Below are 26,207 nucleotides of genomic sequence, written 5' to 3' on the forward strand. Positions count from 1 at the left end.
TCCTTTGGTACTAACTGCCAATCAGTCTATTTATATGCTTTATAAGACAAAGACAACAGCTAGTTGTCAGGAAAATAATGTTGTTTTTTTCAAGTACAATTAACTCTGGTTGGCAGAAATGCTGCTCTGCTTACCAAAATCTTTGTAAATGCTAAAAAAAACAACACCTAAATTAGGCATCCATATTTTCTTGTAGAACTATTCCAATCCACAGCAGGAGCAGGAACATACATATTTATATTTGCTATACTTAGTATTTTAGAGGGAGGAATGAATATTATTTAAATTTTTAAGCAATTCTGAACTGGTAATGCACCTGAAATTGGATCCCAAAAATAACACAAGGTATTTGTGTATAGTTTGCACCACTACTGAGATCTGAGTGTTCACATTTGTAAACTGTTATCTTTGCACAATAAAGTAATAAAGCCTCCCATTGAACCTTGTTTGGGCATGGAGAGAAACTTGGATACCTAATTACTTCCACACAGATGTCAGCTTCTCTCATCTTTTTCAATTCCCTGTAGTACTTGGCATGTATCTCATTGTTCACTAACATCTACTGTTGCTCCCTCCAGCTGGCCAGCTGGACTTTTAAAAGCTGGAAGCAACACATGCTTTGCCCCTGCTGTTCACCTCGCTATAATTAGCTTTATATTAAAAAAAAAAAGAATCATTACTGTGGGAGTGACAGTTATTTATCCAATCAATAATAAAGGACAGACGAAGTCAAGGCACTTTAGCCCCTTGGCTTCTGAAAAAGGAAAGAAACCCAGAGGTGGGTGGTGGAATGAGGTGGGAATTCCTGTCATTGGGAAACTACCCTACCCACCATTCTAGAGGACCTTTTGAGACTGACATCATAGCATGAGAGCCAAACTTATTAATGATTTGGAGAGGCAAAAATATTATGGAGATAATTAGCTCAACTTTACAAGGTCCATAATGTTGTGAGGCATTTATCTCAGATTGGAGGGGACCTTGGACATTGAACTATAGATCAAGACTGGGCTAGTGAGGGCTGATAACTACTCATGAATTTCAAATATTCAGCTGGATTTTTTAAAATATGGGTTTTATTTCTTTATTTTTGCTTTCATTGAGTTGATGTATGCCCAGGTTGGGTATTCTAGATTTTTACTTATTTATTTGTATCCCATATTTATTATTTTTACAAACAACCCAAGGCAGTGAATATATCCAACACATTTTCCTCCTTCTATTTTCCCCACAACAACCTTGTGAGGTAGGTTAGTCTGAGAGAGAGTGACTGGGCCACGGTCACCCAGTTGACTTTCATGGCTAAAACAGGACTTGAACTCACAATCTCTGGTGACTTAGTCACTAGACCAAACTTGCTTATGGAACCATATAGATTTGTAAATCACATTTGGAGGGTACCAAATTAAAAGCTTATTTTTCAAGTAAACCGTTAAAATAATCTCTGCCCTGAATTTCCACATGTATCCAAATTCTAATATTAAAACAATTTCTTGACATTTGTTATATAATCGAATTAAAAATGCCATTCCTGGGAAATTTAATACCTACATATGTATGGTTTCACATCTGTAGCCTGTTTTACTTCTAGTAAATTCAGGACAGCAAACTTTATTTTTCTTTTTCCATTTATCCTTTTGTAGCAAACTTTATTTTTCCTTTTCCATTTATCCTGATAACTCTGCAAAGTAGATTAGCCTGATACATTGCAATGGGTTCCAGATTACTAAATGAATTTTGTGCCAGAATGAGGTTTGGATCTCTCATCACCCTCAATACCACTCAGTTTGTTTGTAACTCAGTATAAATGTTAGTGCTTATTTTTAAATGTTAAAATATGTCCATAAAAAAGTTCCATTCAAAGCTGAAATCAATAATTGACAATGGGACCCTGTAAATATAATTTCAAATAAATTTGGCTTTAAAAAAATATGTGTCGTTAAAAGGGATGAAGGAAATACGAATGGTCAAATATGAATAAATGACACAACATAAATTACGTTCTATGTATAATTTATATTAAAAATATTTTTCTCCTTTTTCCCTTGCTAGTAATGATTTTGAATACCAGTTGACACTGCGTACTGATCTCTACACAAATAAGCACACCCAATGGTACTACTTCCAGGTTACCAACACCCAAGCAGGAATGCCTTACCGATTCACCATTGTCAACTTCACCAAGCCAACAAGTTTGTACAATCGTGGCATGCGCCCATTATTATATTCAGAAGCAGAAGCAAAGATCCACAAGGTGGGGTGGCAAAGGACAGGAGATCAAATCAAGTACTATAAAAACAATTTCAGCAATGATGGGCACCAATATTTTTCCTTGACATGGACTTTCCAGTTTCCACATGACAGGGATACTTGCTATTTTGCCCACTGCTATCCATACACTTACAGCAACCTGCAAGACTACTTGTCAGCCATCGCCAGAGACCCAAGGCGCTCCAAATTCTGCAAAATCCGTATATTATGTCATTCTCTGGCTAGGAATATAGTCTATGTTTTAACTATTACCAATCCCTTGAAAGATTTTAATAGGGAAAAATGCAAGTCAGCAGTCATTTTGACAGCAAGGGTGCATCCTGGTGAAACAAACAGTTCATGGATGATGAAGGGCTTTCTGGATTACCTTCTGGGGGATTCAGATAATGCGCAATTGCTCCGAGACACTTTTATTTTTAAAGTGGTACCGATGTTGAATCCAGATGGTGTGATTGTGGGCAATTATCGCTGCTCTTTAGCCGGCAAGGACTTGAATCGCAATTATAGATCAGAACTTAAAGAATCTTTCCCTTCTATTTGGTATACCCGCAGCATGATCAAAAGGTAAAAAGGTAACACAATCACTTCTATCTGCTTAATACATTTATTCTCTGTTCAATATTAGTTCACTATTAATGAATGCATGATTTTATTATCCAACCTGTTTCCATTTTAGTTCAAAGATTACTGGTTTTTTTCTATATAGTATGTAATTTTTATTGTAACTATTATTTTTTTGTAATTTACATGTGGAATGAAAAGACCAATTTCTGGAAGAGAAGAAAAGAATAGGTACTATATATAACAATAAAAGTCATACACTGAGCTTTAATTAAGTTATATAAAATGATGAAGCTCATACATATGATTTAATTTAAAAATATTAACCTGCTATGGAGACAGCATTTTAATATTGTATATTTAATATTTCCAAAAATTAAGGGAAATGTGACAAGGAGATGATGAAGCTGAATCTCCAGTATATACAATGAAAAAGCTTCTGTTGAAACTGGATCATTACTTGTGGTTGTCATGCCTACATATAATGGGTAACCTAAAACCTAAACTATCTTAAAATGATGCCTACAATCAGTGGTGGATTAAGGCTCATTGGTGCCCTAAGTACTGACAAATCTTGGTGCCCTTTTGTACATACTGTACAAATCTTCATTGGTTTCTTTTTTCTTTCTCAACTTTGTGATGCCCCCTTGAGCCTGGTGCCTTAAGCACGTGCTTAGTCTACTTAATGGTTAATACACCACTGCCTACAATTCCTAGTGTAACCCAATCAGAGTATCTAAGTTTCAATAACCAAAGCTCTCATAATGTGATTTTGTCTCTTGTAACAGAATAATGGAAGAACGAAATGTTCTTCTATACTGTGACCTTCATGGTCATAGCAGGAAAGAAAATGTCTTCATGTATGGCTGTGAAAAAAAAGAACAAGATGAAAGGGCATGCGTACTCCAGCGCATTTTTCCTTTCCTCATGAGCAAAAATTGTCCAGATAAAGTAAGCCAACTTTTAATATTATATCTCAGATTATTAATCAAATCCCTTTGCATATTAGTTTAATATTATACTGTAATGATTGTAAACTCAGAATCAGTCTGTCCCTCAATCTAATATTTTAAATGTAGATTTCAGATATATCATGTTAACTATTAATTCTATTAAGATATAAATGCATAACTCTTTTCATGTTTGGGACAATACTCAGTCTTTGAGTGTACTGTACTGGGCGGTAGTAGGATAAGGAGAAAAATGTATTTAAAATTTAATAAATTAAACACTGTAATTGTATATTAATAACTTTTCTTTATAGTACCAACTTTTGAACAAATATGTTCAACATGTGAACAATTTGCCCAAACCTTTGAGCAGAACTTTAGGTTGTGCATCTCTATACTAACGACAGCTTCATAAATCTACCTCTAGAAGTTTGATCAGATTTTACAATTGCAGTGGGATTTTTAGTTCATATAAAACAATAACTACTGCAGCTGCACACTATTTTCTCCCATATCTTAAAAGCATTTTATTTTGGCTATGCTCTGCTGTTCACATTATTTTTATGCATTACTCCAGTTTTTTCTATAGGAGCAGAATGTTACATTATACACTTGCCTTTTTCTTTCAGAAATGATGTGAATTATGCAAAGGAACGACATGAACTGATAGCTTGATATTATAGCTTGCATATTGAAGGGAGAGCATTATCCAAGGAGGTTGTTTTAAATCATGTCTGTGTATCTGCTCTGTAATGAGTAATTTGTCTCTTTAGCAGGAATTCCTAAACTTTATTTCATTTCTTATCCTATTAAGTTCTCATTCCAAGATTGCAATTTTAAAATGCAGAAAGGCAAAGAAGGAACAGGTCGAGTAGTTGTGTGGAAAATGGGCGTCAACAACAGCTATACCTTGGAAGTAACCTTCTGTGGCTCTAAACTGGGTAAAGGAAGTAATATTACTCCAGAATTAATAATTAATGTATTCAATAGCAGCTCTTGCATTGGAGAGATAATTGCTAAATAAAGATAAGATAATCAATTCCTGGTGTCCAAATGGACATGTTCTCTCTTGGCAAACCATGAAAGTGGTGTTGCCTTCTTTGAATATTTTTTTTCCTTAAATTGCCAGCCTAGCCTGCCAAGTACTAAGCAGATCAAACCATCCTCAAAATTGGCTAGGTTGAAAATAGATGTTTACAAAAGTGTCTTAGAATTTTATTTAACTAAAGAAAAAATAGTTATGAATATCAATTATCACAGATGAGCAATTATGTTTCAATTACTACAGTGTGCTACTTTTAGCCCTATGAGTGAAATGGGAAAGCTAGCAGTTCCTAACAAAATTCTTAATTGCCAGAAGGTTTGGAGTAGAGTCAAGAAGTAACCATTGTGCAAAATGAACAAAGTAAAGACACTTTAAAATATAGCTAATTCTTCAACTATAGTTTCAGCACTTTGTACAGATTGTACAAATTCAACCAAGATCCATCAATGATTTATAAAATGTATAAGAATATTTTCATAATTTTTTTATTTGATAAATTTGTAAAACAGTAGCCAGAATTCAGTTTTCTTATGTTCTCCAGAGCAGGGATGCTTAAAAGCCTGGAAATAGCAATGGACCGGCCCGCGGTACCTCTGGCAGCCAAAATGGGGCACGCCCCATTTTCAGCCTGGACAGTCTCCTGCAGCATTCCACTGGCCAAAACGTGCATCTTGTTTTGGCCAGCAGGATGCTGCAGGAGGCGTCTGTCCCATCTCCCTCCCCTCCTCCTGGTTGGCCCGTGGAGAAGAACTACAATACTGATCCAGCCCTCGAAGAAATCCAGTTTGACACCCCTGCTCCATAGTATATAAAATTATTGCTGGACAATTCTTTTTTCCAATATGGTTTCCCTTTTGTATTATAGGAAATAGAAATGCTACCCACTTCAGTGCTAAAGATTTGGAGTCCATTGGATACAATTTCTGTGATTCATTATTGGCATTTTGTACTGAAAAGAAGAGCAAGGTAATACAGAGGAACATTTTTTTCCTACATAACTGAATAATAATAGGCACTGACTTTCACTGCTGACTCTGTGATCTCTCCTAGTACAATGAATGCCTGAAAGAATTGGAGGAACTAGTAAAACAGGATGATCCAGCTGCCTCTCTCAATGATATAGGAGACAGAGGAGATTCTAGGTAAATGGATTGTTTCTCCAAAAATATTTCTAATCGTATTAAAAAATGAAATCATTAGCTATGATATGTTTCCCAGTTCTGTTATCTGATAAGGTAATTAAGTATTGTTATAAGAGTATCTTATTGTTCACAATCCTGTAAATTAAAATAACATACTTGTTTTCTTTTGCAGTTCAGACAGTTCGGACTCTAATGAGTTTACTGATAAAACAGAAGGCCAGGTATAGTAAAATTATCATTCAACTATTTACATCACTTTTATACTTGAAATGTATTTTCTTGGCATTTAATATAGAGATAAACAAAATTGTTGGGATATATCAAAACATTATCATCTCCCCTCATTTAATTTAGAAACAATGTCAAAATAAAGTATATGAGACAAAGTGTGTGTTAAAAGTAATTTCAAACATTTATATACCTCCTACATGCCTAGGATTGAAGCTGAAGGATATCAGTGATTTTATTTGCCTTGTTTGATTATTAGCTATTGGCTAAAAGATTAAGAATTCTATGGTATCATGCTTTTTTTTACAAAATAATGTAAGGGAAAGCAATACTTAAGATAAACTGTTGCATGATAAACTATTGCATTGACTAATTTGACAAAAAAAATTATGTTCAACCATAATCTGACACTAAATTCAATAAACCAGAGGATGCAAGTTACCCAATCCAGACTAAGAGAAGTCTTTTGATCTTCACAAAAGCCACAGATGATAATTCCCATTCTTCTAAGATGGAAGTAGCCATAACTGAATAAATTACCTTTTTAAAAGATCTTTAAAATGAAGGGACCTTTTAAAGGTCTGAACTTGGAAAGCCATAAAGAACAATAGGGTCTGAAAAGATCCATTAGTGAAATGCAGCTTCCATATTGTCTCTTTGGCCTGGTATAACAGAATAATAGAGTTGGAAGGGACTTGCTGCTCAAGCAGGAACCCTAACCATTTCAGACTAATATTTGTCCAATCTCTTCTTAAAAAATATTGTGCAGAAAATTAGATAAATCATTTATGGCAGACAGGCTCTCTGAGCAAGTTACAAGTAGCTAATTTACTGTACATTAGACTTTACTCCAGTTACCTTGCTATCCAGCAACAACTTTATCTTTTGAAAGGCACTGCTATCATTGCAATTGAGCGACTGAGAGGAAGAAGTATCTGCTGCAGGCCAATAATAATTGTTATTATCCTATATTATGTATCCATTTCATGTTAGTTGCAAACAGGCCAGAATGCAAAAGTAGCCACAGAAGCCAAGAAAAAGAGATTCCCAAGTGCCAGTGAAAATGATTTTATTAAAGCTGAATGCAGATCAGAAATATAATCCTTTCTCAAGGATACTCTAAAAACATAAGTGTTGCCAGAAGGAATAGGCATTCTGTTAATTAATGAGTAAATGAAACACAAAGTTCACTTTGTACTTTAAAGAGGAAAGATATATCAAGCTCTGGGTCTATGTACATAGTTATATATTGATAGACACGCTTGGGAAGGAACAGAAGTCAATAACAAGCAAGCTCTATCTTAATGAGTGTTGCAAAGAAAGAGCAGGTCTCATCACAAGTGACTGCAGCACGCAGAGGGAGCCAATGAGAGACCGCCTTCTGCCGATTACCTCCCTTCGACCGATAAGATCGCACAGATTGGGCCTCCTCCGGATTCCATCTGCCAGTCAATGTCGACTGGCGACTATACGGAGGAGAGCCTTTTCTGTTGCAGCTCCGACCCTGTGGAACGATCTCCCCGTTGAGATTCGTACCCTCACCACCATCCAGACCTTCCGCACGGCCCTTAAGACCTGGCTCTCCCAGCAGGCCTGGGGATAAGCTTTTAAATTACCCGCCCGAGTGTTGACTGTTGAATGCAAGTTGGTGTTTTATTATCTATCTTGTTTACTCACTGTTTGTCTTGTATTATTGCACCCCCTTCCCGTGATTGTAAGCCGCCCTGAATCCCCTCAGGGAGAAGGGCGGCCTATAAATCGTAATAAATGTAAATGTAATAAAAAAAAATGAAGCAGGCAAAACAGAATCTCTCCCAACTGTAGTAATAAAATCAGAAAAGTTGGGTGAAAAGCAATGGAAAACCCATAAAAGTAGTCATTAGTGACAGAAGCAGCAATAAATAAATTAGTAGATCCTGGCTCCTTTTCCTGCCTTAAATCAACTTGTGCTAGTGCTCTTTTAAAAGTGCATTTGACTGATTAGAAAGCATAATTTCAGTCATTTGCAAGATGACACTACAGTAATCAGATGTCCAATTTCTTCTAGGAGCAGAACCAAAATACCCAATACCCTGGAGGCAGGTGCCAAAAACCAAAGCAAAAGAGGGCATACCTCAAGTCTAAAGCAGTCATTAGAAACCAGGCAGATCCCAACTCTTGGTCATATCAGCCACCTATAAAAATGGGTTGGGAAAAGAGTGAAAACACTATATTGAGTTGCTTCAATTATGGGTGGATATGAGAGCATTGGAAAAAGTTACCCAGGCATATCAGAATAATTATAACAATTTGGAAATTGTGGGAGTTGACAGAGATGTGTCATATTTCTTATAAGGAATAGGAATAAGTTTATTTATAGGCCACCCTTTTCCCTGAGGGGACTCAGGGCGGCTAACAACTTATATGGGAGGGGGATACATACAGTAACATATAACATAACACGTAATTAAAAGAATAAACAACATTCATTCAGCATTCGGGTGGGGGCGAATCAAATCTTTACCCCCAGGCCTGACGGGATAGCCAGTTCTTGAGGGCTGCGCGGAAGGTCTGAAGGGTGGTGAGGGTACGAATCTCCACAGGGAGATCGTTCCAAAGGGTCGGAGCTGCTACAGAAAAGGCTATATTTCTTATAACATTTGTATTTGCCTTTAAATATTTTGGAGATAGGGATGGTATAGTTTAATAATTAAAATAGACTTAAGTAAATATTCTACTATCTTTATCTTGTTAAGCTTAACTAATTTAATTTTCTCTTTCTTGGCAGACAAAATCAAAGAAAAAATATTTGAAAGTAAAGAAGGAAAGAAGCTTTGTTTTGGAATCCTCAGGAAGAAGATATTCTAAACATTTACATGAACCAGTGGTAGATTATATAATTATTGTATAGTAACTATTCAGTAGTTTGTTGAGTCTTACAGATGTTCACTACATACCAGTTATGCTATTTCCTTTTGGGATAAGAAATGTTAGGTGGAATAGAAGTAAGAAATAATAAGGCAAAAAACGAAGTCTTGAAATAAGGAAAAGTAAAGAAAAAGTGCAGAACATTGTTTACTATCACTATCAAAGCACTGTTGCTTCCACTATATCTGTTTTCTTTTTCATAAATGTATTCTTTAAATTTCTTATGTCCCTCAATTCAACCATGGCTTTTAGTCTTTTTAAATTTTTTATTATGATTTCCCTACATAATGTAGATATTCGCATTTCTGTATTATATTTAAAAAGGGAAAGAAATTGGAAGAATAAACAATATTTGCTGTAGTTTAGAAAGAACCAGAGGTGGTATTCAGCAGGTTCTGACCAGTTCTGGAGAACCGGTAGAGGAAATTGGTGATTTTACAGTATCCTTCCCCTGCCACACTCACAGAACCGGTAGTAAAAAAATTTGAATCCCACCACTGGAAAGAACTATAAGATTAGTTCAGACTATTTATTAGCCCAGTAAATGAACCATTTCATAAAGATACATTAGTGCTGTTGCTGGGATTACGTTTTTTCATTTCGTCTACAAAATTCTCCATCATAACATCAGGAGAGGTTTTAATCAAGGGCAATTTATCTCACAGAACATTTAAAAAACATACTTATAAATTTAAATACAATATTTTCCTATTATGGGATACACAGTAATTCAGAAAGATTGTATTCTGAACGTTTTGTTCTTCTGTGGAAATAGAATTAGAAAGGAAACATAGAGTCTTGAAAATCTGGAAATAGTTATATAATATCTTGAGTGATCGTTCCTTGCAGTGATAATTTTTTTCTTATTTAGAATGAATCCAAAAAACCAGAAGACCTTTCTCACAGAGTTTCCAAGACTCAAGAACAAATAATTAAAAATGTAAATATTTTATTGTATCATTAAATTCCAATATAAAGCTCAGTAATCTTGTACAATAATTCTACAGAAAATAATAATTGACATAGGAAATATTATGTTTGCAATAAGTCATCCTAGCCAATCACATTTGTTTATTTTATTTTGTTGCACATTTCTGTCTATGCATAACAATATCAAATGAAAACATCTTAATTTCATTGATTTTTTTCTGAAATATTTTCAACTGTCCTTCAATAGTTAGACTAATAAGAAATATAACTGATAATTTATCCAACCATAATTTTTACAGCATGATCGTAACTTGTGAGGTAACCTTGATATAATTTAAAAACTGCCTGAGTAATTTTCTACAAGTCATTAATGTAGAAATGAACAATTTCTGAATAAGTTAATTATTGTTAGGGGAAATGCTGTGTATAACTGTTGCTACAAGTAATATTTTTATAATTATAAAATACAGATACTTCATTCCAGCTAAAGACATTACAGAATGTTTTTATTTATTTATTTAATTAGTTAGTTAGTTTGTCAAGCATGTGCGAGTTAACAGGTATAAGTATAAACGTGGACATTAACACAGGAAATGGGTGTGAATAAATGGGGACAATAGGACAGGGATGGTAGACATGCTTTTGTGCTTATGTACGCCCCCTTACAGACCTCTTAAGAAAGGGGTGAGGTCCACGCTAGACAGTTTAAATTATGGGGGGTTTGAGGATGTAACAACAGAGTTGAGTCGTGTATTCCAGGCATTGACCACTCTGCTGCTGAAGTCATATTTTCTGCAATCGAGTTTGGAGCAGTTTATCATGTATCTACTGTTTGCTTATGTATGATTGCACTTGAAGCTGAAGTAGTCATTGACAGGGATGACATTATAGCAGACTAGCCTTCCTCAGTGAGTGCTTTCCAGCTGTGTTTGATTGTAACTTCATAGTTCCTAACAAACATGGCATGTAGGTACAATTTATAGAAGTTGTAGTCTCTATTTCTAGAGACATTGGTTTTAAGTCTTGACAGTCAATTGCCTCAAAAGCAAGATTCTCACAGAAGTCTCTTTAATCAGATTTATTGAAGCAGAAAAGGGATTAGGTTACAGAAATCTCAACACATGGATTGTTTTCATTTTCAGGATTCATTTTATTTCCCAGCCTTCTAAGGCAGAAATCTCAGTCTCTTAACTATGGCCTCTAAGTGAACTGGAAAAAAGGCATTAAAAAATGTAAGAGAAGAATATCCAGGTGTCCAAAAGGGAATCTGTTTGAGGCACTGAACATAACATTACATCCAGATTGAATTTTGTCAGTGATTTGTGAAGTAATTTTTTTTTACCTCAAGCTTTCTTTCTGTTATTGGTACATGTTTAGTTCTGTACATTAAGTATATTTGTTACCCATTTATTTTTCTCCACAGGCCCAGGTTTTTCAAAAATTAAAACTGATGGAATTACAAAACATTGAAAGAGAAAAATATGAAATTACCAAGAATGTAGAGAGTTTTTCTAGAACAACAAATGCAAAAAAGGTTTGGCTGTCATCTTAGTAGAATAAATTTTGCAACATAAATAAGAGAATGTTGACTTCTTTTTTCTATATACTTTTAAATCTTATTGCTTACACTGTTGCCATTTGCAAATATTATATTCATGCAGTGCATCATTTAAGTTATTGCTGATGCTTAAATATATGTTTAAATTACTGAAATGGAATTATATTGTAGAACCAATTCTGCATTTCCCATTTCTTGCTTTTCCCATTCCTGATGTCATCATAAATGCTGTAGGAAGTGTGTGTGTGTGTGTGTGTGTGTGTGTGTGTGTGTGTGTGTGTGTGTGTGAATGTTGCATTGTTTCTGTTAATTGGAATAGTACCATTATTGTTCCTCTCTACAAAGATAAAAATAGCAAAATTAAATGCAAAAACTAGGAGGTCACATTGGTATGTTTGGGAATGCTGAAAGCTTGGGATAACCATATAAGGAATGGTTAAATGACTTAAATGGGATTGGTTGTCGATTTGAATATATATGTATGTGGCTGATGGCTAACAGTCTGAATCATTTGCAGTGAATATTGATTATATGGTTCTGAAAATTAATGTACCAAATTAGTGGATTTAACAGCAATTGCAAGTTATACATAGTGAAAAGCAGAGCAATAATATGAATATTGGTGACTTTATAGAATTTCACTAATATGTAAACTAAAGTTGAGGAACTAAGTGGAGAACTGTAAAGATGTGCAAACACTGGTAGAAGACACCGCTACAATAGTATATAGGCTATTGCAAGGAAATATAATATGTGACTAGCATATAAGCAGTTGTGTGTTTTATTGCAAGAATGTTGTCCATGATATTGTAAAAGAAGGTGACATTTTTATGTTTAAGAATATACTTCTGCCTGTTTTGTTACACAAAATAAAAGCTGGTTATACCGGGAAGAAAAGTAAATTGAATGCATTGGAAATGGAGTATTTAACATGTAGGTATGGAAAACAAGAAGAGATTTCAAGAAAGATGCGAGCTAAGTGAATTAATGTGGATCTCGTTCAAAAATGACCTGTGTGCAAAAAATGTGTTCAGGTGATTTGATCATATACCAACCATGTATGTCAATCAAATTGCAAAACACACACACACACACACACACACACAAGTGACTTTGTAAACTAGACTTAGTGTATAGTGTTGGTGTAAACTAGATTTGGCTTTTTTTCCCCTTTGCTCATGCATCCTGGTCTTTTGCCTTAATATTTCCTACTCCTTTCCTATTCTTTTCTATTATTGTTCTTCATTCCAAAAGAGCATGGTATGTGCATGTGCATGTATTAAGGTTAGTTTTTATAATTTTGTGGAATAACTCAATTATGTCTGATTAGAAATAAAATAGATGTGTTTATGCTTTAAAATGTTGACTTTACGTGCAGAGAGAATATTTCATCTATAAGCATTCCATTCTTTAAACCAGTCTTCCTCAGCCTGGTACCCTTCTAATACGTTAGCCTTCACTTTCTCACATTCTCTTAATTTAGACTACAGCATCTACCTACATAATTCATTGGAATTATGGCCAGACATAATGAGGAAAGATGCAGCAGTATTTAGCATACCCAGACTACTTATAGTCTGTGCCATAAAACTATTTATCACAGATTTTAATTAGTCTTTACATACAAAGAAAGAAATTAGGGAGTTCAGTAATGTGGAAGAATAATAATCATGCATTTGTCTCTGTTTTCTCTAATAGTCAAAGACTTTAGCAGGGGTTCATGAATTGTTTAAAGAAACTAGTTCCATTTTAAAAAGTAAACCAGATCAAATGGCTTTTCCCTCTAAAAAAGGTAAGAACATTTTATCAGCTTGTACATTTTGTTAGTTACATGGTGCATTATAAATAGGGTATGTTCTACATTTTATATAATCTTCCCAGTCCTGTATAATGTCCTTATAACTTCCATGGTCTATTTTAGCCGTGAAGTAGCTGGTACCTGCACTAGTGACCAACTTAAAATGTATTAAAGATTAGATTAGAGTGACTTAGGTTAGATGACTGGAGTAGAAGTGTGAGGAATAAAATAAATTGCATACATACAATAATTATGGTTTGAGGGAAGGAGTTCCACTGGTAGTTACAACTTAATCTGAATGAATGGGTGAGTATAAGTCAAGCATATTAAAAATAACACCTATAATAAAGTAAACTGTTTACTCATTTTATGACATTAAACATTACAATATTAAAAATTCAAAATACACAGCCAGGAATTGTTAAATGCCAGTTTAAAAAGATAATTTTTAATAGCAGTAGACTTATATACCGCTTCATAGGGCTTTCAGCCCTCTCTAAGCGGTTTACAGAGAGTCAGCATATTGCCCCCAACAATCTGGGTCCTCATTTTACCCACCTCGGAAGGATGGAAGGCTGAGTCAACCCTGAGCCGGTGGGATTTGAACCGCTGAACTGCTGATCTAGCAGTAGCCTGCAGTGCTGCATTTAACCACTGCGCCACCTTGGCTCAATCTTTTTAGAGCCTGATCTTGTTTGCAGATTTAATGATACGGTGAGAGGATGGAGGAAATTTTTTTTTGGTGATAAGATATCTGTAAAGAGATTTGATCATGTGCTCTAACACTATACTTGCATTGGACAATTTAAAAAAAATAGCATAGAGGGAACTGGTCTTTCATTCCCTTTGGACATTTCACTCTCACTTTAAATTCCCATCCAGCATAATTGCAGGCAAGGATTAAGGAAGAACTGGAATTTATTCTCAGATTAGATTGTTTCTTTTAGAGTCCGAACAAAGACTTCTTGTATTTTATATTGTTCACTTAGTATATCTACTGGGCATTTTCTGTGTTCCCAATTCTGTATTTTAATAGGAAATTAAGTGTAGAAACTTTATGTAAAAAAAATATGATTCTTCCAACCTGCCATATAATTTCTGATAAACTCATGGTGCATATAGACATGCTAGACATTCTGGATACATTCCAGTTCTACAAAACACTAGTTGAGCATGTCTTGAGGTCTGTCATTTCATTTATTCTTTAGTGAACCTTAATGTGTGTATGTATGTGTCTACCACTTTCTTGAACTTTTTATATTTGATAAAAAAGACTTTTTTTCAGAAAAATCTACTACAAGAAAACATTTTTAAAGTTAGCATTAGGGTTATTTCTGGTCTCATAGATATTTATACAATAATACAATAGCAGAGTTGGAAGGGACCTTGGAGGTCTTCTAGTCCAACCCCCTGCCTAGGCAGGAAACCCTATACCATTTCAGATAGATGGCTATCCAACATCTTCTTAAAGACTTGCAGTGTTGGGGCATTCACAACTTCTGGAGGAAAGCTGTTCCACTGATTAATTGTTCTAACTGTCAGGAAATTTCTCCTCAGTTCTAAGTTGCTTCTCTCCTTGATTAGTTTCCACCCATTGCTTCTTGTTCTACCCTCAGGTGCCTTGGAAAATAGTTTGACTCCCTCTTCTTTGTGGCAACCCCTGAGATATTGGAACACTGCTATCATGTCTCCCCTAGTCCTTCTTTCTCTTAAACTAGACATACCAAGTTCCTGCAACCGTTCTTCATATGTTTTAGCCTCCAGTCCCCTAATCATCTTTGTTGCTCTTCTCTGCACTCTTTCTAGAGTCTCCACATCTTTTCTACATCGTGGCGACCAGAACTGAATGCAGTATTCCAAGTGTGGCCTTACCAAGGCATTATAAAGTGGTATTAACACTTCACGTGATCTTGATTCTATCCCTCTGTTTATGTAGCCTAGAACTGTGTTGGCTTTTTTTGGCAGCTGCTGCACACTGCTGGCTCATATTTAAATGGTTGTCCACTAGGACTCCAAGATCCCTCTCACAGTTACTACTATTGAGGAAGGTACCACCTATACCAGTGATGGCGAACCTATGACACGCGTGTCAGTGCTGACACGCGTAGCCATTTGGGGTGACACGCACAGGATTTCATGCGATTCATCCTCGGCTCTGCACGGCCGCCGAGGATGAAAGAATCTGTGCTGGAGGAACGGGGGGGGACGTGTGATCTCCCCCGCCCACACTCACTTACTGTATCGCCGCCGCCCCTTTCTGAGCGCAGGGGCTGCTGGTAAGGCGTGCGTGCCGTGCGCACACACGTCATCAGCGTGGCGAGGGAGGACCCGCAGGAGAGGAGCGCGGGAACAGTGCGCGCCTCTCTCCAGTCAGGCCGGCACAGAGAGTCTACTCCTGGGACTGTCGGTTACGACCGCACCACAGCAGGGAACAGTGGAGTGCCAACGGGAACTGTGAGCGCCATTAGCAGCAACTATAAATTGCGCAAAATTATGTTTTTGTTGAAGTGACACACAACGCGAGTTATGCTCGATTTTTTGCCGATTTTTGACACACTACGCCAAAAAGGTTGCCCATCACTGACCTATACGGTACCTGTGCATTTCGTTTTTCTTGCCTAAATGTAGAACCTTACTCTTTTACCAAAGTGTATGCATTTTAGAGAGTTAGAATGTGACCTTGAATCTAAAATTCTGTTAAGTCACAAAATCTATCATATGTTTTAGGCTAATCAGTTACCCGTCTTAGATTATTATACCTTAATTTAATAATTGTAAATATGAATACAAATTGCACTGTCACATCAGTCCCTACTTTTCCTCTTCTCACTATATCATGACTAATTTTCAAATTATTTTGTTAAATGTCGATTGTCTTTGCATTCAAATATGGAAATTATTATTACAAAATCTTTAAACTGTAATTTAACATTCTGGATTATTCCAGATCTGGTAAACATAGTTTCCTGGTGTACACATAGTGGTATAAATGCAATATTTTATATTATTATGTTACAGTACAGTACTGTATACATCTATACCGTATACTTTGAGATGAGAATGGGAAGGAGCAATGCCAGGATAGAAGGAAAACACATAAGCCTATTGCTTGTGTTAATTTATTTATTGAAATAAGATTTTTTTTTCTTAGGGTATACTAATTAATATTAATTCCATGAAGTTATATAAAAACTATTCCAAATATCTCTGTTTATCTCATGAAAATCAAAGCAAAATAGACATACTTTTAAACAAACTTTTCTGGAGTTTACATTTTGTGGGCATCATCATCATTATCTGTTAAATTTATATGAAGCCCAACTCTGCGCCATTACCAAATTTTATCGTACCTTAAAAGCTAACAGATAAACAAATGTCTTATCATATACAGTAAATCTTAATAAACTACGGTATAATTCAGACACATGAAGTTATGTTTGAGCAAGTGTAAACTGGGAAAGGTTGAGGATACTTATTGATTGCTGCACATAAACAACACAACAAGATAAACATTATCATACAATAAAGGACGTATCCATTGGTCTCTGTCATATATCCTACTCTATAAGCATTAGTCACCTTTGCCAGTGAACAAGATGGCTCATTTTGTTCATTTATCTGTTTTATTGATACAGATAAAAGCAACAGCCATAGGCTTCTATGGTGATGAGGAAAGAAATGAAATGTGTGCAATGACATCCCAACACAAACTTTGTGAATCATATTTTTCCTCCAATATTAGGATACAAGTACAAGAGATAGGATGGCATTTTTTATCATCATGAATGTCTATGGCCACAATAAATCCATTACTGTTATTGCCTTTTATATCTTCAATTTCTTTTTCTCAGATGCTATACCGAATGTGCCAAGTAAATATACTCTTCAGTATCTGAGTCATTATTTCCCTGAGCAAGGATTAAGTGAGTAATTCATATATAAGTACAATTAAGATAGAAATGCATGTATAAACAGTTTATTTACAGGCAGCGCAGTATAGTGAAATTATGTCTATGTCAAGCTGTTTCAACAGTGCTTATTCCCAGGTCTAGTCACCGTTTGCAACAATAAATTCTTTAATTCTGCATTTTATTACAGTGGAAGTGGACTGTGCTTCTTGATTTCCTTAGGCAAATTAAGAATTAGATTCCATTGTGACAAATTAATACTATAGAGAAACTACTGAAGAGTAAATATTGTTACAGAAACATAAACAGTAAACATACATAAAAAGTTCAAATGAAATCTAATCCTTAAAATGCTGACAGCTAAAATGTCCCTAACAGTCTTTTGGTTAAAAATTATCTTGTCTGAGGTTGGAAGTGGAATGTGGTGTGAAAGAGGTGAAAGTGTTAAGTGTTTGATACTATTTTTATGGCCAAAGACAGACTTATAAAATCAAGTTGACATTTGCCATAATTCTTTTTGCGATTTTGCGATTCTTGATAAAATAATTACGCTTCCAGCTTTTATGATTATGGAAAACTAAAAACAAAATATGATTATAGTAGTGTTTTACAAAATAAATTCATTAATGTGATTTTTCATTTTTCTTAATATCCAAGCTTAGTTATATATGTCAGTTCACTTAATTGTATAAAAATGTGCACACATTCTGCCTTTTGTAGTTTATATGATTGTATATACAGTACGAGAGAGAAAATCTAGGCACTTAAGAGCTAGATAGGTTCCTTAACAATATTTGATACAGTCAACTTTTATCATGTCAAGATTGTATTACAGTACTATGTCTGGGTTTGGTCTTTTATACAAACAGATTTGGGATGGGACCTAACCCACCCTTTTAAGCACGTTGTTTCCCAGAGACTTTTCCTACCTCCCACTGCCCATAACCAAATGTGCAATACACCAAGGAAAAATAGTGCACTTCTGGGTTGCCGATTTCCTAGAGTGGAAAATGTGAAGAAGGAAGTAAGCATCCATCAAAAAAGTTAAGTATTGTAGCACAATATTATGAGATGGAGGAGGGGGAGGCAATGCATAATAAGTGATCAACCATGCAGATATAGTAAATATATAGTAATTCCTTTCATATACAAATCTGATGGTAGTTATAGACAGTTTTAGAAGCCTTCTGTAACCTGACACCCTTCAGTTGTGTTAGGACAGGGGTATCAAACTGGCGGCCTGTGGGCCGGATGCGTCATGCGCAGCCCATGCCCACCCCAGCTCTGGGAAAGGGAAAAAAGTCACAATACATCACTTGATGGCAACGTGACACTGCAACTTTGACACCCGTGTGTTAATGCTATGACTCTGTTTACTGGTTCTCAGGACACCCAAAAGGAAGACCAAGTCATTTTACTCAGAATGATGTAGATATTAGAAAAAATGTAGATATTAGAAACCATCAAACATCCTAGAGGTGCTTAGAAATTTTTGCATTTTTATCTAGACCAGGGGTGTCAAACTCAAGGCCCGGTTGCCAGATCTGGCCCACAGAGTGCTTAGATCTGGCCTGCAGAGCCAGTCTGGAAACAGCAAAGGACCAGCCCGCAGTGCTTCTGCTAGTAAAAATTGAGCTTGGGGGGGGAGGGGCTGCGTGTATTCACTAGCAGGAAAGGAGAAAGGGAGAGAGGAGAGGGAAAAAAAGGAAAAATGGGAAGAGAGCAAGGAAGGAAAAAGAAGGAAAGAGGGGAAGGAAGAAGAAAAGAAGGAAGAGGGAATAAAAAAGAAGAGGAAGGAAGGAGATTATAATGAGAATGAGGGTCTCAGGGAAGTCCTGCCTTAGCACTTGGCCACCATAGGTGTCCCCAATATGAGTTCTGTGTCATGCCCACCATGGCCATGCCAACATGGCCACGCCATACGCTCCCCCCTTGGCCCTCCAAGGTCAAACACAAACCTTATGCAGCCTTCAATGAAATCAAGTTTGACACCCCTGATCTAGACAACTATCCAATAAAGTGTGCTAAGTTACAACTTGTCCAACTCCTAGTGTAGAGTTTAAGACTAGATAGGGTTTTGAATTTCATCTTATTTCATCAAATATAAGAGGCTTAACAGCAAAACCATTGCCGGTTGTTAATATCTGGCAATCGTTAGGGTTGGAGTTACACCATACAAAAATAAAAGGTTATCCTTTCTTGAATATTACTTACTTATATCATTGTAGAATAGTTAAATATACAAGACCTCAAAAACAAATGTGCTTAATTGCTTGAGTTCTTCAACAATAATCTAAAATATCACAGCAATAATTTTGATGTTCACAATTTTTATGAGTTGTTTTTTCATAAATTCTATATTTTTATATAATCATAGTTGGAAGAAACTATTTAGGCCATCCAATTTCGTTTTGTTATAAATCATTACTAAAATCAAATTGCTTTTTTTAATGATAGCAGCTAACATTTTGTGTTAAAAGTTGATTATTTAAAATAAGAGGCCATCCCATCTGCATAATTTGAAGTGTCCAAATAAACAAACAAAAATAGAATTATTTTCTTGTACAAAAACTACATTAGTAATTGAAAATATTAATGTGGTTCTCTAATGTGGAAGAGAATAATGATTTTCATTCTTAACATAAGAAAGGATTGAAATCCATGTAGTAAATAAGGACCATTATTTTTAATTATATCATATGCCATCTTTGTATCTTATTTGTAGCATCACTCATACAAGTGGACAGTCACCCAAGGTAGGAAAATATACTGTATTTGTTATTAGCGATTTCTGAAATCCTATTAAACCTTGGGAAAAATCTCACAGAATTTAATTTAATTTAATATGGATCAGTCAGGTATATAAGAGTGGACATGTGCTTTATAAAATTATTTTCTTTAGTCTTTATTTTAGTTAATATCATTCTCTCTTACAATAAATTTTACATTGCATGTTTCGATGCCAGTACTATTTAGTGGATTTATTTATTTTAATCAAAAAATTCACTCTAATTAACTGAGCAATATTTTTTAAATAAGTAATTATTAAAGAAAATCTGCCAAGGGTAAAACATTGTTCTAATTTCTTCTTTTTCATATTGAAGGTTGAAATGCTCTCTTCTGGGAGAAAGCTTGCATGACGCTTACATATAATCTAGAGAGAGAGAACACTTCTTATTTTAGAAATGATATTTTATTAGTTCAGATAAAACCAGTAGGTTATTCAGAAGTCATAATTTCATATTTTAAATGGATTGTAGCCCAAGTGGTAATATCTAGATTTTAATTTATTCAGCATTTTAATATGTTTTATGATTCTACCACGATAATACGTTTTCTAATTCTAACCTGAAAAATACTGAATGCTATGAAGTCATTTTAGTGTTTATCTATACTTTAAGAATCCACTTATTTAAAGTGAATTATGGAAAATTTGCTTATAAAAAATAGAAAAGAAACATTTGCCAAGAATTCCTGGAAGATCAGAAGTCAAAATTTTTCAACATCAAAATTTTCATATCCAAATATAGCATAAATGTAAGCATAAGTACTATTTCACAAAATGGTTGAGTTGACTGTACTGTATATTTCAGAAGCCGAAACATTTTTGAAGTGTATCTTTTTTGTATAGCATCTAAAAATTGGTTCATTTTGCATGTTATTTTCTTTTGAGTTTTGAGATGCTTAATTTTACTTTGTGTTTCAGCTCTTTATATCTGTCTCAGCCAGAAGAAGAAAATCACTCTGAAGGGGGCTGTGTCACGCTACAGTTGGAAGAAAAAGAACTACAAAATATTGCTCTAGCTCAAGAAATCCATTTAAATGCTCCATATAACAAACCTGTAGTCTGGAGATTAGAAAAGTATCAAACTGGAAAGACCAATAGTTGCAGAGAGAAGACATCTCCAGGAATCAAAGGTTATTTCTCATATTGGAAATTAAATCTTTATCAATTACAAGGGGTTTTATATTCTCATCAAAATTTCTAAAATATATTGGCTAGTTACTTGTATATTAAAAAGGGCTGGACCTTACAGTCTTTCAAGTCTCAATGAGCAACTTGTTACATAAAATATTTTAGTCGATTCATTATCTTTCTTAGGAAAAGGAACACTAACTTTAATGTAAGGATTTCTTTTTAATTGATGAAGAATATTTTGATAGATTAATCAACTATGACATAAAGGCCAATTTGAAATAGATTTTTTCCTAATTGAGTATAAGAAGATATACACTCACATGACTACAAGATCTGAAAGAAGGATACTGCAGGGTGGAAGATAATTTTTCTTCTGTAGAATAGGTTAATGTGAATTTATTAATATATCACAGAAAAAAATTCATGTAAAAGGGGTTAGGACTGAATTGTTGAATTTTAGGTTAAAGTGATCTTTGGAAAGATTGTCTCAAATTTACTAGCACCTCCCGCCCCCATCATTGGAATCGACGTTCAGGTAAGTACCAACATTCGTTTTTCATCACAGGTTTCCTCGAGGCACAAAAAAGTATTTTACCTGGAAGCAAAGAGAAAGTAAAGGAATTGTCACCAGCAAGGAATGCTAAAACTAACAAAATTGGTGGAGGGAACTGTGAAGGTGGTCTTAAACTGAACAGGTCTTCCATTAATCAAGATTTACTGCTCTCCCTTCCTTTGATGTCTGAGGAAAAATACAGTCAACCCACTGAAAAATATTTGAGGAGTGAACGACATCTAAAATCCTTGGGCCGACACCGGTAAGTAAAATGTAGTAGTATCCTGACTTTTAATGCTTCCATCCAAAATTGTTTTGTGATTCCTGTTTTTAATGAGAAAAGCAAGTTTGTGTAACAATGGGTAAAAATAGATTCAAACAGAAAATTTAGCAAAACTGTACAATTCCAGATCAGAAAACATTTCACTGAAGCAAGTTTCAATTAAATTATTTTGAAAATAATATAAATAAGTATTCTGAATTCACTGAATAAAGAATATGGCCACAGCAAGTCAGGAAGAAAAAATATACTTCTAACTATTTAGCCTTATAGATAAGATTTTGTACTTTTTCAAAATAAGCAGCTTCTAGTCATCCATGTTTTACATCCTGAACTCTGATTCTTAAAAAAAAAACATGGTCTCTGTTGTTGTGGGCAGCCTGGACAACAAGCATGTTATGAACCATATATACTGTGTAACTAGCAAAATAATTTTAAAGTATTGCTCTTTAAAATTACTTCGTTTTGCTTATTTGTGCAGACCACGCCTGGCTACTTTACTGACTACAAAAGGGTCCAACAAAACAATTTTAGTGAAACATTCTGAAGAGGATGAAACATCCAGCCCTCTACTACAAAGCAGGCCAAAAATGCCACCAAGAAACCTGCTTTGCCAGAGTGAAAACAAAATTTTTCCTAAGAGATGTAAAAGTGACAGACCTTCAGTGCAAGATCTTCCAAACACAACTGAGAGGATTTCTTTTCATGCGTAACACGAGATGCCGTTTCTTTTGTACCGTTTCAGACGACCCAGCAGTGATACCATCTGAGCATACTGCTTTACCTCTTTAGACATCATATTGGGAAGATGTTGCATGCAGAGCAGTTGCACTTTCATAAGATTGAAATATTGAATACAAACTAGCTGTCATCTGGGAGGAAGGTGGCTGTGAATAATATAAAGAAAACTAAAATATGATCTGACTTATTTATTTATTTTTATTGTTAGCCAATTGCCCAGGGAAGCAAGTTGAATCATTTCATTTCTAAATATAACATTTCAAGAAAATGATCTAGGAAAAAATGAGATGGGAATTGGGATTCTCAGTGCTGAATCATATTAAATATAAAATTTTCATTCCATAAGGAATCTAAGAGGGAAAAAATCTATAAACTTGAATGGTTTCTCTTTGGGGTTTGTCTTAAGAATGCATTAGAAGAAGTAAGGTCACTTTTCCAATTTGGAACTGCTGTCATTAACTCCCTGTTTCTTATGAAGAGGCAAAATATACATTGCTGTATATAAATGTCTTGGACAATCCTTATAATTAGCTATTTTCCATTTCCAATGAACTCCAGCTTAATAATGTCAAATCTACAAATAGCTGCCATGTGACCAATTTTGTATTGGACAGCACCAGTTTTTGCTGATCTGCTGTAATTTCCAAGTATCAATAATTATGTGTACCTGCCAGCTGATAGAGCCAGTGAACCAAAATCCCATCCATGAAAACTTATGTTTTAGCACATATAGTTGCTTTTAAACCATGCTCTTATTTTTTGTCACTTGCTAAGGCAATGCTGATGATAATGTTATCCATTCAGTCAAGTCCGACTCTTGGCGATTCTATGGGCCAGATCTCTCCAGATCGTCCAATCTTGCACTACTTTCTTGCGTTGTTCTATGCTGTGGTTGGTATCATGTTCAGTGGTATCCAAGCACTATGTTATTTGGTGCTTTGATTTTCTTTTTACTGCTAAATCTTCCAAACATAATTGTTATCACCAATGAACATGTTAAGGCATTGCTTTTGCAGAATTACCTAGAATTAGAAATAAATGGAAATTCCAGTCAGCATTTGATTAAACTTCTAATAGCCAACCAAAGGCTTCTGAATAGCCAAGATCCTCCTAAAGTAGGAGCAGGTTATTAATTTTTCTAAGGAGCTACATGGGAAAATGGGACTGTGGTGAAGGGCCACCCACCTCCATATCCTGTCACATGGCACTGCCCCACCCCTATCCCCAAAGTCTGTCCTAGAGTGTTCATGCACAATTAAGTTCAACAATGGATTTTGGAATTTTCAATGAAAATAATGACTATTAGTTAGCCCCATTCCTTCCTATTGATCCTTGCTAGGATCATTAACTTTTTGTTAATTTTCACTTGAATTCCTCCTCTCTTCCCATTGGAGCATTAGTGATTTTTTTCTTTCTCTTTAAAAAAAAATATACTTCTACGTTACTATAAAAAAAAGATGAAAAAATAATCAATAAAAGAGACTTGAATGAGGAGGAGCAGTTAAGATAGTCGATATTTGAAACATTTCATCACTTATGTGCTGCTGGAGTGGCTCAACAGATGCCGATAGACTAGAATAGTTTTAAAATACAAAAATTTGAAATATCAGTAAAAATTGAAGTATTTTTGTCTGAACAGGATGCTTTTCAGATTTTTTTAGTTAAGATAGGAGGGAAAATCAAAATTAAATGAATCCCATTTCCATTTCTATTCCCACACACAACAGGAAAGTGAACTTGCTCATTTTCAGATATAAAAGTATAAAGAACACCAAAATTTCATCTTAGCAGGTGCTTCTATGCTGGGTAGACATTATACCTGTAACAAGAAAGGAATCCTTGCTTATCGACTTATTCAGAGGCTGTTCATAGTTACGCACAGTGCTAAAAAAGATTTACGACCAGTTGCCAAAGTTCTCCCCATAGTCACATGATCACCATTTGCAATCTTCACAGCAGGCTTTGGAAAAGCGAAGTCAGTAGGGAAGCCAGCAGAAAAATACAAGTTGTAGTCCAGTGACATGCTTAACAGCGGCAGTTGGAACTGGTGTCCTATAATCATCATAATAACGTGATATTTCATTCTATGATCGTGTCACTTAGCCAAGGAATTGCCAGATCGAGTTGTAAATGAGGACTAGCTGTATATATACATTAGGCTGCAAGAATGGATCACTTTTAGATTTTAGTAAGTTTTTTCGGATCTTATGTGAAAGGATCCTGAACAATAAGATAGCAATGAAATATTCATCGATGAAAGCATTAAAAAAATCTTGTTAGTTCAACTTAAGAAAAACCCTGATAAGAAGCCAAGCAACAAAATCCTAACCTACAAAAACAGAAAATAGGAAGGAAGCCTACAATTACAACAGTTATAATAATAACTGCCTAGAAACAATGTACCTTATGCCTTGCATTACATTTTTGTAGATGTGCCCGAAGCCACACTATTTCATAAAGGTCTCTGCTCTCTTACTATTGGTGTTTGGAGACAGGTGCTTGTTCTGCTTCTAAGAGGAAATCTTTTAAGAAGTGCAATGTGTTAGGAGCGATTGCGCAACGCATCCCAATCTCTACCACCTCTCCTGGAAAGTGTCATCAGCCCAGGAATACTGGAGTGCCTTACTTAGCGGGGCCATTTTAAAAAGACCATGTTTCTCGATTTCAACAACTAAGATGCGTGAACTTCAACTTCATACAGACTGAGGAATATTGGGAGTTGAAGCTCGCACGTCTTAAAATCACTGAGGTGGAGAAGCATTGGCCAAGACCTCCGCCTAACAACAAATGACTTCTGCTGTCTTCTGCAGGGCCACCGAGAGGATTAAGTGCTGGAACAAGACTAATATGGGCCCCCAAAATGCAATGTGCACGCACCCTTGCACATGCACACCCCCACCCCACCCCCGTGCATGCATGTGTGACACCCCCCCCCCCAATGTGGCCCCTGCATGCTGTGGGGGATGAGGCATGTGCTGGGGGGGGTGTATCACTGCTTTGCCAAAAATCCATGAGGTCATTGTTTCAACCTCTGTCAATATCTGCAGTTATTAAGTGAATCACATGGTCGTTAAGTAAATCCTCCTTTTCCCCTTCGTGGTCCACCTTTGAGCTCCATGGGCTCCAGAACAATGTCCTCGGTTGTCACCCCCCTTTCCTCAGGCCTGCCTCTCTGTATTTACAAAAAACGCTTATAACAGACCAGCTCTGAAATTTGGAGTGGTTGGCTCTTCTGTGTTTTGCAAAAGCCAGGAAGGACGAAACAAAAGCGCCTAAAACAACCGGACATTTCTGCTTTGACGCCTAGCTTTCACCCTCTAATAGTTAGAGCAGAGGTCTTAAAACTTGGCAACTTGAAGTAATGTGGACTTCAACTCCCAGAATTCTCCAGCCAGCTATACTGGCTGGAGAATTCT

General features: G+C 35.5%; 1 protein-coding gene across 1 annotated transcript in view; it reads left to right on the forward strand.

Annotated features, from left to right (window-relative positions):
• AGBL3 (AGBL carboxypeptidase 3) overlaps positions 1-22,969 on the forward strand; it is a 40,861-nt gene extending 17,892 nt beyond the window's left edge. The window contains exons 7-22 of the mRNA XM_087723284.1: positions 2,053-2,835; positions 3,621-3,783; positions 4,597-4,723; positions 5,693-5,793; positions 5,878-5,969; positions 6,142-6,190; positions 8,965-9,063; positions 9,976-10,044; positions 11,458-11,568; positions 13,291-13,384; positions 17,242-17,313; positions 18,168-18,341; positions 20,024-20,054; positions 21,005-21,216; positions 21,783-22,032; positions 22,532-22,969. Of these exons, the coding sequence (XP_087579410.1) occupies positions 2,053-2,835; positions 3,621-3,783; positions 4,597-4,723; positions 5,693-5,793; positions 5,878-5,969; positions 6,142-6,190; positions 8,965-9,063; positions 9,976-10,044; positions 11,458-11,568; positions 13,291-13,384; positions 17,242-17,313; positions 18,168-18,341; positions 20,024-20,054; positions 21,005-21,216; positions 21,783-22,032; positions 22,532-22,763 (2,659 nt within the window). The 3' untranslated portion in view covers positions 22,764-22,969. The remainder of the gene's footprint in view (positions 1-2,052; positions 2,836-3,620; positions 3,784-4,596; positions 4,724-5,692; positions 5,794-5,877; positions 5,970-6,141; positions 6,191-8,964; positions 9,064-9,975; positions 10,045-11,457; positions 11,569-13,290; positions 13,385-17,241; positions 17,314-18,167; positions 18,342-20,023; positions 20,055-21,004; positions 21,217-21,782; positions 22,033-22,531) is intronic.
• The last annotated feature ends 3,238 nt before the right edge of the window (positions 22,970-26,207 follow it).

This window comes from Thamnophis sirtalis, unplaced genomic scaffold (genome assembly GCF_051295495.1).
Source record: "Thamnophis sirtalis isolate CommonGarterSnake01/CBP01778 unplaced genomic scaffold, rThaSir2_p1.2 scaffold_9, whole genome shotgun sequence".
NCBI classification, from domain to species: Eukaryota; Metazoa; Chordata; class Lepidosauria; order Squamata; family Natricidae; genus Thamnophis; species Thamnophis sirtalis.